Source organism: Rhinatrema bivittatum, chromosome 1 (genome assembly GCF_901001135.1).
Source record: "Rhinatrema bivittatum chromosome 1, aRhiBiv1.1, whole genome shotgun sequence".
Classification (NCBI taxonomy): domain Eukaryota; kingdom Metazoa; phylum Chordata; class Amphibia; order Gymnophiona; family Rhinatrematidae; genus Rhinatrema; species Rhinatrema bivittatum.
This window is the reverse complement of record NC_042615.1, coordinates 2,671,117-2,688,414: the sequence shown is the minus strand read 5'-3', so window position 1 is coordinate 2,688,414 and position 17,298 is coordinate 2,671,117. Positions and strand designations below refer to the sequence as shown.

The 17,298-nt window shown below is 43.0% G+C and overlaps 1 protein-coding gene across 2 annotated transcripts in view; it reads left to right on the top strand.

Moving 5' to 3' along the window:
* Positions 1–17,298, top strand: part of USP53 (ubiquitin specific peptidase 53) — a 213,866-nt gene that overhangs the window by 57,671 nt on the left and 138,897 nt on the right. For both annotated transcript variants that reach the window (XM_029607059.1, XM_029606209.1), the window contains exons 3-5: positions 4,405–4,539; positions 7,325–7,438; positions 7,535–7,617. In XM_029607059.1, coding sequence (XP_029462919.1) covers positions 4,405–4,539; positions 7,325–7,438; positions 7,535–7,617 — 332 coding nt within the window. The remainder of the gene's footprint in view (positions 1–4,404; positions 4,540–7,324; positions 7,439–7,534; positions 7,618–17,298) is intronic.

Here is a 17,298-nt window from a genome sequence, read left to right as displayed (position 1 = left end):
TGGTTAGTGCAGTTAGTGTAGCTGGGTTCAAAAAAGGTTTGGATAAGTTCTTGGAGGAGAAGTCCATTACCTGCTATTAATCAAGTTTACTTAGGGAATAGCCACTGCTATTAATTGCATCAGTAGCATGCGATCTTCTTAGTGTTTGGGTAATTGCTAGGTTCTTGTGGCCTGGTTTGGCCACTGTTGGAAACAGGATGCTGGGCTTGATGGACCCTTGGTCTGACCCAGCATGGCAATTTCTTATGTTTTTATGGTTATTTACCCTTTCAAAAAAATACAAGGGGATACTTTATGAATTTAAAAGCCAGCAGATTCAAAACAGATTTTAGAAAGTGCGTAGAGGGAAAAAGTACTATCATGCTATGGAATCTGTTGCCATAGGACGTGATCAAGGCAACTAGCATATAGTGGAGTTTAAAAAAGATTTGGACAAGTTCCTGAAGGGAAAGTTCATTACACATTATTAGCCAGGTGGATTAAAGATAGCTATTGCTGGGCGTGAGTAAAAAGAATTAGGCTACTTTCAGGTCGATACAGTTATGCTGCGTTAGAGTGCAGCAGTGCCAGGCGCACCCTCGTTCCCCGCACGCACAGTTCTCTTCACCTACCGCTCGATACTCTCTTCAAATTGCATGCAAATGCATGCCGCGTCTGCGAAGCGTTAGGCGAAGGTTAGGCCCGCGCAACCCATTTTACTGTATAGAGCGCCTATACAGTATCCTGGGTGCGCGGGCCTAACGCTTCACGGCCGCGCTGGTATCTGTCATGTCAAATGACATTTCAAATGACATTTGAAATGACAGGTACCAGGAAGTGGACAGTTATGTTCTCCGATGCTCGGCAAACTTTCCCCCAGCCCCCGCTCACCTGCCCTGGCCGCGTCCAGTCTCCGGTGCAGCCCCAGTCCTATTCCCTCCTCCCGAAGCAAAAAAACCCCAAAAAACCGAAAAAGTAGCAAGAGAGCGAGGGGAGAGACGGGCAATCCTAGGCTCCGGCCTTCTCTCCTCTCCTCCCGAAGCAGGGCGCGAAAAGCAGCCTTGCTCCGGGAGGAGGGGGGGTGCAGTTTAAAGCGACGAAGCGACTTACTTTTGCAGCCCCCCCCCCCCCCCCTCCGGACATCGGCGACGACCGCGGCTCCAGCCTCCACCTGTCAGACACATCGCACGTGGGAAAGCGGCCCCTATGCGTGCAATTGGCTGCTCAAGACGTGACGTCACGACGTTTGGCATCACGGCATCTGACGTCACGTCTTGAGCAGCCAATTGCACGCATAGGGGCCGCTTTCCCATGTGCGATGCGTCTGTCTGACAGCTGGAGGCAGGAGCCGCGGTCGTCGCCGATGTCCGGGGGGGCTGCAAAAGTAAGTCGATTCGTCGCTTTAAACTGCCCCCCCCCCCCCCTCCTCCCGGAGCAAGGCTGCTTTTCGCGCCCTGCTTCGGGAGGAGAGGAGAAGGGACTAGCAGGCCCGAGCCTAGGATTGCCCGGTCGTCGTCGCTGATGTCCGGAGGGGGGGGCTGCAAAAGTAAGTCGCTTCGTCGCTTTAAACTGCCCCCCCCTCCTCTGGAGCAAGGCTGCTTTTCGCGCCCTGCTTCGGGAGGAGAGGAGAATGGACTGGCACTGAAAGGCCCGTCTCTCCCCTCGCTCTCTTGCTACTTTTTTTTCGGGGTTTGTTTTTTTTTTTTTGCTTCGGGAGGAGGGGACAGGACTGGGGCTGCACTGGAGACCGGACGCGGCCAGGGCAGGTGAGCGGGGGCTGGGGGAAAGTTTGCCGTCTACCCTTACCCCTGCCTCTAACGCTGGGGTAAGGGTAGGCGGTAAGTTAGCAGGGTAAACGCGCGGCAAAACGGCAGGGTAAAAAAGCGATAGTCGGGGCGCACGTTACTGTATGGGAGGGAATAGCTAATTCGCTCGTTTACATTTAATATACATGCCGCGGGCGGAAGGGGTCACCCGGGGATTTTAAGAGGCGGTAGGGATGAGTTAAAGGGGATAGTGTATCGCGGGAAGGGCTAACGCGGCCGGAAAGTGAGTAGAAGGCGAGTTAGGAGCAGGGTAACCGCGGCCGCACTTTACTGTATCGATCTGTTTATGGGATCTGCCAGGTACTTGTGACTTTAGTTGGCCACTGTTGGAGAGAGGAAGCTGGACTCAATGGACTTTGGTCTGAACCAGCATGGCCGCCCTTATATTCTTATGTTAGTGTAATTTTGGATTTTCAGAAAACATTTAACAATGCCCCCATGAGAGTTCTTGGGAAATTTTTTAAAATTCATGGGCTAGGAAGTGTTTTATTATGGAAATGGAGGGTTGAACTAAACTCCAAATAGAGAAGCTCCATTAGTGGAGTACTATAAGGATTTGTACTGGGACCTTTGCTATTTAATACATTAAATGATCTGGAAAAGGGAACAATTAGTGAGGTGATCAAATCTGCAGATTGCACAATTTACTCAAACAGCAGCAGATTGTGAAGAACTGAAGAAAGACTGTGCAAGACTTGGACTGGATAACTGAATGGCAGATGAAATTTCATGTGGAAAAGTGCAAAGTAATTCACATAGGGAAAAAATAATCCCAACTACTGGTACACAATGCTGGGATCCATTTTAGGAGTCACCACACAGGAAAACAGGCCCTGGAGTCCTTGTGGGCAATAGATTGAAATCCTCAGCTCAGTGTACAGCAGTGATCAGTAAAGCAAATAGGATGCAATGGAAAATATATTGCCTCTGTATTGAGCCGTCTTGAGTCTGCCCCATCTCAGAAAGGAGCGAAATTTAGAAAAGGTGCAGATGAGGGCAGCACAATTTTATAGAGGATGTAATAACTCCTCTACGATGAGAAGCTACACACGTTAGGGCCAGTCTTGAAAACGAGAAGGCTGAGAAGGGGACATGATTGAAATACATAAAATCATGAGTAGGATAGGATAGGTATTAACTCTTTCAAATTATACTAAAAAAGGGACAATTCATGAACCTAACAATCAGCAGGTTTGAAAGAAATTGTATGAAAAAATATTTCTTTTGGAACCCAATCAAGCTGTGGAATCTGTTGCCAGAAAGTGTTGTCAAGATGACTAATATAGTGAGATTTAAAACAGGTTTGGCTAAGTTCCTGGAGGAAAAATCCATAACACATTACTAGCCAAGTGGTCTTTTTAAAAACAATTTCAGACTTTTCAAATAAGTGATGCTGAATATAGACTGCATAACAAATGATGGCAGAAACTCCAAATTGACTCCTTCGTCTGCCCAGCTGAGGTTATTCCACTTTGGTTAGGTAAGAATACAGCACCTATAAGCCACCCTACACCAGTTCTCCCTTCTCCCTCTGCCATTTTTGTTTACCTGATCTTCAAATCTATTAGACATTTATGACTATGCATTGTAAATATTTTTTTCTCTGTTCAGTTAAATTTTAAATTTTAACTGTGTTTGCCCTGTTACAATGTATGTTCTTAGTTCTATGTATCGCCGTACAGGCAGTTTTCTTGTTCCTTGTAAACCGGTTTGATTTGTATTTAATGCAGGAAGATCGGTATATAAAAACCAAAAATAAATTAGTACTGCTGTTCTCCATATCGGTCCCAAGCATGCCCAGAATCATTTCATGTAATGGCCTCTATCACCTCCTTACTCAATCCAAGCTTTCTAACAATTCACAGGGCCACCAAAATCTGCAAGGCTATTGTCCAAGCCATTTGGTCTCCCCATGCGCATTGAAGCTTGTGTTTGTGACCACAGTCATGCAATGCAGGTTATCCTGGTGCAGCAATACCACTCCTGTTAGGGTTGTGATCACCGTTCCATGCAGGTTATCAGTCTTGCCATAGCTGTTAGGCTCTTAAAGACTATGGGTATCTTGTAGGGGTGAAAGATTTTGAGGTGCCTGGTTGAACTGGCAAGTGCTCTGTCCTGTGCTGAACAGGAGCTACCACGTCTGCAGCCAGGCATTGCTCCCTGCCCACACAGAAGAGGAGACATATTAAATTAAGACATGCAAATATGTAGAGACAAAAAAAATCTGAAAATAAAAAAAAAATGTGCAAGCAGCAAAAGACGACAAAAGAGAGCAAGATGAGGAAAGGCAAAACTAGAAACCTAGGTTTTTGGTATTGATTTATCAATTGTTTGTTTCATGGTGTTAACGTGACAAATTTTGTTTCAGGTTTCTTTCTTTCTTAAAGTCAGAGTAAAAATTAAAATAAAAATACCCCACACAAAATGTGACGGGGAAAACTAATTTTTTCTTAGCTCCTAAAAATCTTGGCTGGTACCCAGGTTTTTCAAAGTATTTTTTCCCCCTCATATTACGGATCTTTGTAACTTTAATGGTGTACAATTGTTATACAATTAACTTTTCCACATTTAAAATAACATTTTGCTTATTTGTTTTCAGTCAATATTTGCACAGTTTCAACACAGTCGAGAGAAAGCGCTGCCTTCAGATGTCATGAGGCATGCCCTGGCTGAGAGCTTCAAGGATGAGCACCGCTTTCAGCTTGGCCTGATGGATGATGCAGCAGAATGCTTTGTGAGTACTCAGCGCAAGCTCTTGTCCACATAATTAGGCACTAAGCGGGAGCCCTGTTCATAAAGCAGCGTATCTGAGCAGCACGTTTCTACCTTAAGTGGGAAGGCGAGGTTCCACAAGTAGTACTGAAAATATTCTCTAGGCCCTTTTCTAAGCTATGTGTCTGCACTGTGTACATACTTTCCCTGTGAAAATTATCCCACAAGGCACCCATGTACACTGACACCTGCTATGAGAGCATGTCTATGGGAAAATACCTTGATGAATTAGGCTCTCAGATTGTGAGCCCTCTGAGGACAGGGAAATACAGTACCTAAATGTAATCTGCTTTGAAGTACCAAAAAGCAGAATATAAATAAGATATAAGAACATAAGAAAATGCCATACTGGGTCAGACCAAGGGTCCATCAAGCCCAGCATCCTGTTTCCAACAGTGGCCAATCCAGGCCATAAGAACCTGGCAGGATCCCAAGGGGTAGAGAGATTCCAAGCTGCTTATCACAGGAACAAGCAGTGGATTTCTGCAACTCTACCTTTAATAATGGTTAATGGATTTTTCCTCCAGGAACCTCTCCAAACTTATTTATTTATTTATGTTTTTAATATATCTTTAAACAGGAATACAACATAAACATGCAATCCAAACACAAGACAACTATAACATTGCAGTATTCCTACGAAGTTTTTCCAAATGTTTACCTTCCCTCCACCCCCATTTAGAAAACAAGGGAATCATATTGAAATATTTAATTTGACCAGTTACATGAGAGAACAACATCCAACAACAAAAATAGAGAGAGCTGATAATTGGTTAAAGTACTCCAAAAGAAAGGAAAAAAGTCACAAATAACTAACCATCTAATATGCCCGCAGGCTCATTATCAAATGGACACAGTAACCGCATAGGCTCAGGCAAAGATTGAGAGAACTGGTGCCAGATCTCTTTAAAAAAAAAAAAAAAAAAAAAAAAGACATACCACGGAGACAAAAAGGATATTGTCCACATTGACACTCTCATCCCCATTGTTATTAAGAATACAAAGAACAGAGACCATGTCAATGTGCATGATGATTGTTTGTCATTTTATTATTTGTGCATTTGTGACTTTATTATGTATGTACACCTTGTATACCGTTTTGATTACATCTCTGTATAAAAAAACAGTATAGAAAACAGTTTAAATAAAAAATGATGCTAAGCTGACCCTGTAACAACTCCCAAAAGGCCAGTATAGGCACACAATGCCAAAGACAATGTATTAAGGAGGCTTGTGAAATCCACATTTTAATACGTTTATCGTCTGCTATAAGCCATAACAAAATAGCCAACATACTCCTCAGGTTCCCCCCTGCAACCACTCTCATACCTATCACTCCCATGCCCAGCAATCACCCCTCCTCCCTCAAAATTTCACTCGACACCATCGACCTTACCTCCTCCAAGGAGATTGAGTCCATCCTCCAAAGCCAGCATCCCACCCATCCGATACCATCCCCACTAAAACCCTCCTCTCCATCCCCAGCATCCATTGCTAAACACATAGCAGATATCATCAACTGCTCCTTATCCACCGGCTCAGTTCCAGATTCCCTAAAACACGCTGTAGTCAAACCCCTTATCAAGAAGCCATCCCTTGACCCCAAAGACCCAGCCAATTACCGTCCCAACTCTAACCTCCCCCTCATCGCGAAAATCATGGAGAAGGTGGTAGTCCATTAGTTGGGTGTTTATCTCGAAGACAACATCCTTCACTCCTCCCAATTTGGCTTCCGTAAAAATCTGAGCACAGAAACCCTCCTACTATCCCTCACTGACTCCCTCCTCACTGGCCTTGACCAAGGTCATAACTATCTCATTGCTTTCTCGACATCTCGGAGGCTTTTGACACGATAAGCCACAATCTCCTCATTTCCCGATATTGGTATCTCTGGTATAGCCCTCCTCTGGTTCAGATCCTACCTGGCCAACAGACGTTTCTCTGTTAAACTAGGCATCTCAGAATCCACACACTATACCCTCTCTCAAGGAGTGCCTCAAGGCTCTTCCCTCTCTTCCACCCTCTTTAACATCTACCTCCTGCCCCTCTGTCATCATCTATCAGATCTTGGTCTCAAATTCTATATCTATGCAGATGATGTCCAAATCATCATCCCTCTCCGTGAATCATTATCCGCAACTCTAACCTTAACTGCTAAGCACTTGACCACTCCTCAAGCTTTCTTAAATCTCTTCTTATTCTGTCCACTCCCTCTTTGTTGCAAATATTGGTGTCCTCTACAAAAAACCCAGTTTCCTACTAACCCCTCTGCAGTGTTAAGAAAATAATGAACAGAGCCAGCCCCTAGACTCCGAGGCACTCCACTCAACGCCCGTCTTTCCTCAGAATGAATTCCATTTTATTACTACTGTCTGTCACCAAAGTAGTTTCTAATCCAATCAAACACCTTGTGTTCCACTCCCAGGCTATGCACGACTGCAGCAAAAGCTTTATTTTATTTATTTTCTGCCTTTGTCACTTCAAAATGGATTACATTCAGGTACTGTAAGTATTTTCCAAAGGGCTCACAATCTACTATTGTACCCGAGGCAATGAAATCCATCAACTGAAAAATGACTGAATTGTTCAAACTACAATGTGTGTGTCATATGGGGAGGGGGGTGGGTGGTGGTAATGAATCTATTGCTTTTGTAAGTCGAGTTGATCTTAGCAGACCTCTTTGTTTAGTGTGGGCTCACAAGCTCTGCGTGACAGGATAACTAAGCTGAAACTCATGACTCTTTCAGGAAAACATACTCGAGCGAATTCATTTTCATATCGTACCAAACAGCAAAGGAGACATGTGCACCTCTAAATCCTGCATCACGCACCAGAAGTTTGCCATGACCCTGTACGAACAGGTTGGAAGTCTTTGCTGCTACTTCTTTTATCTGCCTTCCTTGACCACCTCCTCTGACCTGAAAGAGTAACTGTGTTTTCCTTTTTTTCTCCTGCAGTGCGTCTGTCGCAGCTGTGGGGCTTCATCGGACCCGCTGCCATTCACAGAGTTTGTGCGTTACATTTCCACCACAGCCCTCTGGTAAGAGTCCTTTGCGTTCGCTTGTCGGCCACCTGCACGAGGGCAGTACTTTGGAATATCCTGGGTGTGTCTCTCTCTCTGTTGCTGAAAACCAGCAGCACTCTTACTGTCTCTGTGTAATAATCATGGAACATCTGAAAACATGTGTTTTTTGCTTGGGGGGAGAACAGACCTCAAATGGTTTGTGTGGGTTTCTTTTTTTTTTTAAGCCCTTGTGCGACCATTTCTCTGCTGCCTTGTCCCTCCCTAGACAGTCATACATAAGCGGCTCAGGAACCCCTGGCTTACCCCCACCGCTGCAGGGACGACTCTTCCACACGTAATGCCTCTGGCAGGTTAATAAGTGGTCACTGCAGCAGCAGCAGCCGGCTGTCTCCTTCCCTGGGCCGGAGCGTGCTGCCATCTTGGCATCGATTTCACTGGGCAACAAATTTTCACAAGTCATGTTACGGAAATGAAATTAGTCAATTCTTATAAATTTCCATGTGCTAAACATGAATGTGACTGTGAAAATGCAAAACTGGCTCTAGCTTTTTTGTAATATGCAATAATATAATTACATCTTGAACAATTGCCAATAGTAGGAGACCTACGGTTAATACCGTTTGAAAAATGAAGTCATAGACTACGTCTTAGATTTCTTTGCTTGTCTCTTGTACACCTGTTCGGGAGCATCTCTGCGGAGTGTCCAGCAGTAGTCAGCCAGCATGAATATTTCAAATGCTCACCCTTTCTGACTGGGCTTCATATAGTACACTGCTGACGTCGGCTTACTCAGCAGCAGCAGGGCAGTAGAACTGCATTGCATAAGAAAATGATGTAATGAACTCTGGATGATGTGTGCATGATGGTATTATGAAATATTACATCATTCTGGGCTTATTTACATGACTAAACATAGAAAGCGAACTATATTAAATATCTTCAAAACGAGAGCCAATAAAAACTTTTCATGGTCATATTCGTGTTCAGCACATCAAGATACTACAGAGTAGGACCTTCTTAGGTCAGTAACACTTTCATTGTTGCCCAGTGTTTTGGCTGCATGTGCTCTGGCTCTCTGGTATAATAAGAGGCTTCTGTAGTGTGCTAACGTAGAAGAGAGGCTCTGAAATGCTTTTCCCAAAATACATTCCCAGAGGGTAGTGGTGTGACTGAAGTGTTCAGATTGTGAACAGATCTGTGTTTTGCACATTTAAGTGCTGGTTAGTTAAAAAGGATTTATTTATTTATTTTCATGTTTTTTTTAAGTAGGTGGTCTTATACTTTTTGTGGAACGTATTCTCGCAGGACATGAGCCTTGTTAGTTTGCAGAGTATGTGCTAATTTCTGAAAGTTATTTGGCCCTAGTTTATGTTGTTGTTTTTATTAAACTTAATACATCATCTTTAAAAGCAATTTTAGCCAAGCGTTAAAAAAAAAAAAAAAGTTTCGCAATTCTGTTCAGGAGCCTAGACGGGCATTTCCCTGTGACGAATTCCCAGCAGCTGGCACGCTGGCTGAGTCAGAAGAGGAGAGGAAATCAGGCTCCCTGATCTTTTCCTAACTAATCAGTGAAAACCAATTTGAGAGTTTGCAAATAACAGCAGTTAGTGTTACTGGGTTTAAAAAAGGTTGGGATAAGTTCCTAGAGGTTAAATCCATAAACTGCCATGACTGTAATAAGCAATAATAGCTTGTGATTTATCTAATGTTTGGGTTCTTATGGTCTGGATTGGCCACTGTTGGAAACAGGATGCTGGGTTAGATGGACCCTTGGTCTGACCCAGTATGGCAGGTTCTTATGTTATGTTACGTGGGGTTGTTGGCTGTATAAGCCCAGGCCTAGGAGAGCGTTGTGCTTTGATCAAGACAGACCCTACCATTCCTGTACTTCTCTAACCACTGAAAGAGAAATAGTTCTTCTCTTTGAATTTCTGTGTTTGGGATTGTTTATGGGGTGTGGTGTGGGGGCCGTAAAATAGCTGAATATTGATCAGGATTGGTCTTGGGCTGATTCTATTCACTGTCTGAGTATTACTGCAGAGGGATCAGGAGGAGTAGGTTGGTTTTTTTTTTTTTTTTCTTTCAAGTGACTCTAAGATCTGCAACAGAATGTATAGGCCTGAGGGATTAGAGTATGAAGTGATTTAAGGAAGCTCAAGGAGTGGTCTGTTACTTGGCAGCTCACTTTCAATAATTAAAATAAAAATGCAGTTATGCATTTGGGAGCAGTAAACAATGGAGCGAATTAACGATGTCCACAGAACAGGAGAAGAGACCTTGGGCTGATTATACCTGATTACCTCTAAGTGGTGGACAGGGTTCATAGGGAGAGGCAAAACTAGGAGACAAAAGGAAGTAATCTAAGCTGTTGTACAGCTCATTGGTAAGACTTCATCTGCAATGTTGTGTCCAGTTTTGGAGGCCATGCTTTGGTTAGAGGCTGTCTAGAGAGTGTCTACTGAAACACTGGAGGGTCTGAAACAGAAGACGGAGATGAAACTTGGGAAGTAAAGGGTTGAAAGGGGTTGGGGCCCCTATGGAGAGCTGCCCTGTCTATGCTTTCCCCTGTGTCCTCACCTTGCACACTCTCACTCCCTTTGTCTGCTCTGTATTGACCTCTCTTCCATCTTACCTATTCTCCTAGGACAAGCAGGATGGTAGTCCTCAAATATGGGCAACATCATCCGATGGGACCCAGCAGGAAAAACTTTTATCAAAGTTTCTAGAAGCTTTGACCAGAACACTCGGGATGCCTAGCATGCCACTATCCGTGTGTTCACGTGAGGTCCCCCTTCAGTCTCGTAACATAGCAAAAATACGAGTAAAAAAAATAAAACAAACCGAAGGTGAGCCCAACATTGTGGGGAGGCAGGTGGGATTCCTGAGGACTAAGATCCTGCTATTCTAGGAGAACACCTGTTACAGGTAAGCAACTGCACTCTCTCCTAGGACAAGCAGGCTGGCAGACTTCACATGTGGGTGAATACCAAGCTCCAGACTGCCCCATACAACTGGAGAGACCAACAGCAACTGAAGAAGGTGCCAACGTGCACGACGCAACTGCGGCACTGTAGGTAAACAGGGGCAGTCTGGGTCCCACACGAGGCAGGAAGAGTTGTGTTCAGGTCTGGAACAGATTGCGCAGAACGGACTGACCAAAGGCACCGTCCTGACATCTATCCTTGTCCAGGTAGTAATGAGCCACAGACTTGTGAAGAGAATTCCAGGTTGCAACCTGGCAAATTTTGATGGGGACTACACACAAATGAGCCACCGACGTTGCCCTAGCTCGCACAGAGTGAGCCTGAATTCTGCCAGCTAGCTGAAGGCCTGCCTGCGTGTAACAGAAAGCAATGCAATGTGCCAACCAGTTCGACAAGGTCTGCTTTCCCACTGCTACTCCCAGTCTGTTGGAGCCAAGACACAAAGAGCTGGGTGGACTGCCTGTGGCCAGCAGTACGATCCAGGTAGAAAGCCAAGGCCCTTCTGCAATCCAAGGTAGAAGCGTCAGTTCCCCTGGGTGGGAATGAGGCCTCTGAAAAGAGATGGCTAAAAAGATAGACTGATTGAGGTGGAAATCAGTCATGACCTTGTGCAGAAACTTAGGATGCGTATGCAAGACCACACGATCGTGGAAGAACTTTGTGTACAGTGCGTATGTGACAGCACCTGAAGCTCGCTGACCCTACGAGCCGAAGTGATCGCCACCAGGAATATGACTTTCCAAGTGAGGAACTTCAGCTCGCAGGACTGCAGCGGTTCAAAAGGAGGGCACAACTGGAGGCCGAAGAGGGGGTTTCAGCTGAAATGAAAGGCTGGACCGAGAAAGGTGTGCCAGCGACACCTTGGAGGTGTGCACCGACTGCGCGGAGGTGCACCCTGACTGAGCTAGTCTTAGTTGCCTTGCTGTGCTGTAGCACTCATAACAGCACTTTTCAATGCTACACAAAAACATTTGCTTCCTCAAAATAGCTGGCAAGGATGGATTCAGAACTTAAGTTACCACACTGGCTCAAACTGAGGGTCCATCAAGCCCAGCATCCTGTCTCCAACAGTGGCCAATCCAAGTCACAAGTACCTGGCAGATGCCCAAACATTGAATGAATAGATCCCAGGCCAGTAATCCTTATTGATTGATAGCAATTTATGGCTTTCTGCTCCAGGAACCTATCCAAACCTTTTTTAAACTTAGGTTTACTAACTGCCTTAACCACATCCTCTGGTAACGAATTCCAGAGCTTAATTGTACATTGACTGGAAGAATTTTCTCCGATTAGTCTTAAATGTGTTACTTGCTAACTTCATGGAGTGGTCCCTAGTCCTTGTATTATCCAAGAATAAATAACTGATTCACATATACCCATTCAAGTCCTTTCATGATTTTATAGACCCCTAGCATAGCCCCTCCTCAGCCATCTTTTCTCCAAACTGAACAGCTCTAACCTCTTTAGTCTTTCGTCATAGGGGAGCCATTCTATTCCCTTTATCGTTTAGGTTGCCCTTCTCTGTACCTACAGAAAATGTCATAGTGCCTCTATATCGCTCCATGGTGAAGACCGCACCTTGAATTCTGTGTACAGTTCTGGTCGCCACATCTCAAAAAAGATATAGTTGCGATGGAGAAGGTACAGAGAAGGGCAACCAAAATGATAAAGGGGATGGAACAGCTCATGAGGAAAGGCTGAAGAGGTTAGGGCTGTTCAGCTTGGAGAAGAGACGGCTGAGGGGGTAAATGATAGAGGTCTTTAAGATCATGAGAGGTCTTGAATGAGTAGATGTGAATTGGTTATTTACACTTTCGAATAATAGACTAGGGGGCATTCCATGAACTAACGAATTGACTTTCCCCTAAGATATGACATGACCGCCCAACCGACCGCCCACCTGACCCTCGCCCTTTCTTTTTTCTCTCCCTACCCAATTGACCCTCGCCCTTTCTATCTTCTCTCCCCTCCTCCCAACCTCTTTAGGTCTTCTCCTCATCTTCCCCTTCCATCTATCACTTCACCCTGTTGATTATCCTGATTGCTTTATATAACTTTATTGTTTAAACTAACATGTACATTTGTATATATATCTCGTATTATCATCCCCTGCCCTATTAACCGCTACCTGTTAATGTTATTATTGTAAAGCTTGTTGCTAAGCTATTAATATTATTATTATTATTATTGTAAAGCTTGTTGCTAAGTTATGTTACATTGTGAACCGAGGTGATGTTTTGCAAACGTGCCTCGGTATATAAGAAACCCTTAAATAAATAAAAATAAATAAATAAATATCAAGTAGCACATTTTAAGACTAATCGGAGAAAATGTTTTTTCACTCAATGCACAATAAAGCTCTGGAATTTGTTGCCAGAGGAGGTGGTTAGTGCAGTTAGTGTAGCTGGGTTCAAAAAAGGTTTGGATAAGTTCTTGGAGGAGAAGTCCATTAATGGCTATTAATCAAGTTTACTTAGGGAATAGCCACTGCTATTAATTGCATCAGTAGCATGGGATCTTCTTAGTGTTTGGGTAATTGCCAGGTTCTTGTGGCCTGGTTTGGCCTCTGTTGGGAACAGAATGCTGGGCTTGATGGACCCTTGGTCTGACCCAGCATGGCAATTTCTTATGTTCTCTAGTGCCACTATATCTTTTTTGAGATGCGGCGACCAGAATTGTACACAGTACTCTAAGATGGGGTCTCACCATGGAGCGATACAGAGACCTTATGACATCCTCAGTTTTATTCACTATTCCCTTTCTAATAATTCCTAACATTCTATTTTTCTTTAACTGCCGCAGCACACTGAGCAGACTTTTTCCTGGATAGTAACACCTAATATAATCTGTTAAAATATACCATGTTATAATGTACCATGTCCCCTAAAGGCTCGCCTTCGGACAACTCGTATGTCAAACAGTGTGATATTTCAAATCGAATATCGGTATAGAAAAATAAATAAAATAAATAAATATGAACCCTAATATTGTGTAACTACAAAATGGGTTGTTTTCCCCCTATATGCATCACTTTGCACGTCTCTACCTAAATTTCATCTGCCATTTAGATGCTCAATCTTCTAGTCTCACAAGGTCCTCCTGCAATTTATCACAATCTGCATGTAATTTAATTACTCTGAATAATTTTGTACCATCTGCAATTTTGATCACCTCATTTGTCATATCCCTGTCCCGATTATTTTTAAATATATTAAAAAGCACCAGTCCAAGTACAGATTCCTGAGGTATTTCACTGGTCACCTTTTTCCACTGAGAAACAGACCATTTAATCCTACTGTTTCCCATCTTTTAACCAATTTGCAATCAACAAAAGGACATCTCCTCCTTCCCCATGAGTCTCTAATTTTCTTAGAAGCTTCTCATGAGGTACTTTGGATTTTCAGAAGACGTTTGTCAAATATACCACATCTACCTCCTCACCTTCATCCACATGTTTATTAACCCCTTCAAAAAATGTTGTAGATTTGTGAGGCAAAACTTCCCTTGGGTAAATCCATGTAGGCTGTGTCCCCCATGTCTATATGTTCTGTGATTTTATTCTTTAGAATAGCTTCTTTTTTTCCTGGCACTGAAATTATACTGGTGAGCCTGTAGTTTCCCAGAATACCTCTGAAGCCCTTTTTAAATGTCGGGGTTATATTGGCCACCTTCCAGTCTTCAGATACAATGGATGATTTTAATGATAGGTTACAAATTTCTTGTAATAAGTCTGAAATTTCATTTTTTATTTCTTTCAGACCCCTAGGGTGTATACCATCTGGTCCAGGTGATTTTACTACTCTTCAGTTTGTCAATCTGGCCTGCTATATCTTCTAGCTTCACAGTGATTTAATTCATTTCATCTGAATCATCACCCTTGAAAACGATATTTGGAACTGGTATCTCAGTAACATCCTCATTAGTAAACAATGAAGCAAATAATTAATTTAGTCTTTCCACAATGGCTTTATCTCCCCTAAGTGCCCCTTTAACCCCTCAATCATCTAATGGTCAAAGCATATCCTTTGCAGACTTCATGCGTTGGATATATTTTAAAAAGCTTTTTTATTATGAGCGTTTTGCTTCTACTACCAACTTCTTTTCAAATTCTCTCTTAGCCTGTCTTATGTGTTTTACTTTGCCAATGCTTATGCTGTTTCCTATTTTCTTCAGTTTGTTCCTTTTTCCAATTTTTGAAGGAAGTTCTTTTGGCTAAAATAGCCTCTGGTCACCTTGCCTTTTTAGCCATGCTGGCAATCGTAAAGCAGGGGTGTGAGAGATGACAAAACAAATATACCAGCAGAGACAAAAAAAAGTGCATGAATGACGTAGACTGTGTAGGGACAGAATGGGGGACAGGACAGTGACATTAGAGAAAACTAATGAAGCGTGAACTGTGCTAGAGACAGGCAGACCACTCAGTTTCTTTATTAAGGCCAGAGGATATAAGGGAGTTAAATGTAAAAATCCAGCGCTACTCCCGATGGGTCAGAATCTTAGAGAAATCACCACCACTTGGGGATGGAAGAATTTTAAGTCATTAAGAGTGAGTATTTATTTATTTATTTGCTTTTATATACCGACATTCGTTGGAGTATATCACATTGGTTCACTTTATAACAGTTGGAATAGTATGACAGGGGAGTCATACTACTTATACATTGTAACATTAACCGTAATGGGGAACACTGGAACGTATATAGCATTAAACCTTAGTGGGTGAACGATAAATATTAAGGGATGGTTATTGATATTTCAATTATTAGTAGTATTAAGGGATTAATATTTATTAAGGGGTTTATTTATTTTGAATTCTTATATACCGACATTCCTGTAAAGTATACAGATCATACCGGTTTACAGTGTAACATAACTGTCGCGAGTGGCGATTACATAGAACATAAAGCGTTAGAACGAACATTTTTTACATAAAATATTAGAGCATCAGAACAAAGGGAATATTGGGAGAATGCAAGGAACAAATGGAAACCATATAAACTGAATGCGAGGTAACTATAAGATGTTAATGCCGTAATATTGTAAAAGACTTAGGCCTTGAGGCTAGGATTCAGGGGAGTAAGGGGGGGGAGTAAAAGGGAGGTAGAATTGGAGGGCGGGGTAGGTCGGGCAGAAAGGATCAAAAAGGTGGGATTGAGCGGGAGGAAGAAACAGAGGAAAAAGGGGCTCCCCGATGAGGCCTCGGGGGCATTGTCGAGAGTGGAGTGTGAACAGTTTATCCTCGTGCCTTACTCCATGTCCTTCGAGAAGTGTCGGAGTGAGCTTGAGTTTCCGGGAAGGCTTGCATGAAGAGCCACGTCTTTAGATCTTTCTTGAAGGTTTGGTGACTAGGTTCTTGCCGTAGATCTGGTGGAAGAGTATTCCATAGAGTGGGCCCTGCTGTAGAAAATGCTCGTTTTCTTAGCGAAGATTTGGCCGGGGGGGGCATACAGGGAGCCTTTGTACGCTCTCCTGACTGGTCTGTCTGACGTGTGTGGACGGAATTGAATACTGAGCTTGAGAGGGGCGATGTTGTGGATGTCCTTGTGGATCATCATGAGGACTTTGAAGGAAATCCTAAATTTGATGGGTAGCCAGTGAAGTGACTGAAGTATGGGAGAGAGATGGTCTCTTTTATTTGAGTTTGTGAGTTTCCTGGCAGCAGCATTTTGGACCATCTGCAGGGGTTTGATAGTTATTGCAGGGAGACCTAGCAAGAGGGAATTGCAGTAGTCTAATTTAGAAAGGATAATAGATTGAAGCACTAGACGGAAGTCTCAAATGCAGGAGAGGTTTTAGTTTTTTGAGAACTTGTAATTTAAAAAAGCATTCTTTGGTAGTGTTATGGACAAAAGATTTAAAATTGAATTTGTTGTCAAGCCAAACCCCTAAATCTCTGATAGAAGGGGAGAGGTTGATAGCTGTTTTAGCGAATTGAGAATAATTAATTATTAAGGGATGGTTATTGATATTTCAAAAGAGTAGTGAGTATCTAACCAGTGGGCAACTAAAGGAGCTTCCAACTTGGCATTTCTGATGCATGAGCAGTGCTCAAAAATCCTAGTTTTCAATTTACATATAGTTTTGTCAGTATATAGAAGTTTACATGGACACAGAATGACATAGATAACTCTTGCTGTACTGCAAGTGGACGTGTGATTCAAAGAATAAACCTGCCCTGTATAGGGTGCATGAACATAGATAAGGTTAATGACATTGGGTAGGCTATACAGTTACCACATGGGGAATGCCCTAAAGGAGTGTCATGTGATAAAATTGCAGGTTTCAAAAAAAGAGTTCACTGTGATATCCCTTAGGTTTTTGCCTCTTTTAAAAGCGAATCTGGGCCGGTTTGCAAAAATCAGAATGTTTTATTTATTATTTTTATATACCGATATTCGATTTAAAATATCACACTGGTTTACATACAACAGGATGTCTAAAAGGCAGGCCTTTTGGTGACATGATACAGTGTAACAGATTAACCGAGTAAATATAATGAAACTTGTTTTACATAATAACTATACTAACAGTAAATATATTCTGAATTTAACTTACTATGTACAATGGCAGAGAGGGGGGGGGGGGGGGAAGGAACTGGCTGTGCCAAGGGAGGGTAACCAAAAGTGGGGAGGGGGGGAGGGAGCCGGAGATTAATTTTCTGGAGGGAATGCTTTCCTAAAGAGCCAAGTTTTGAGATTCTTTCTGAAGGAAG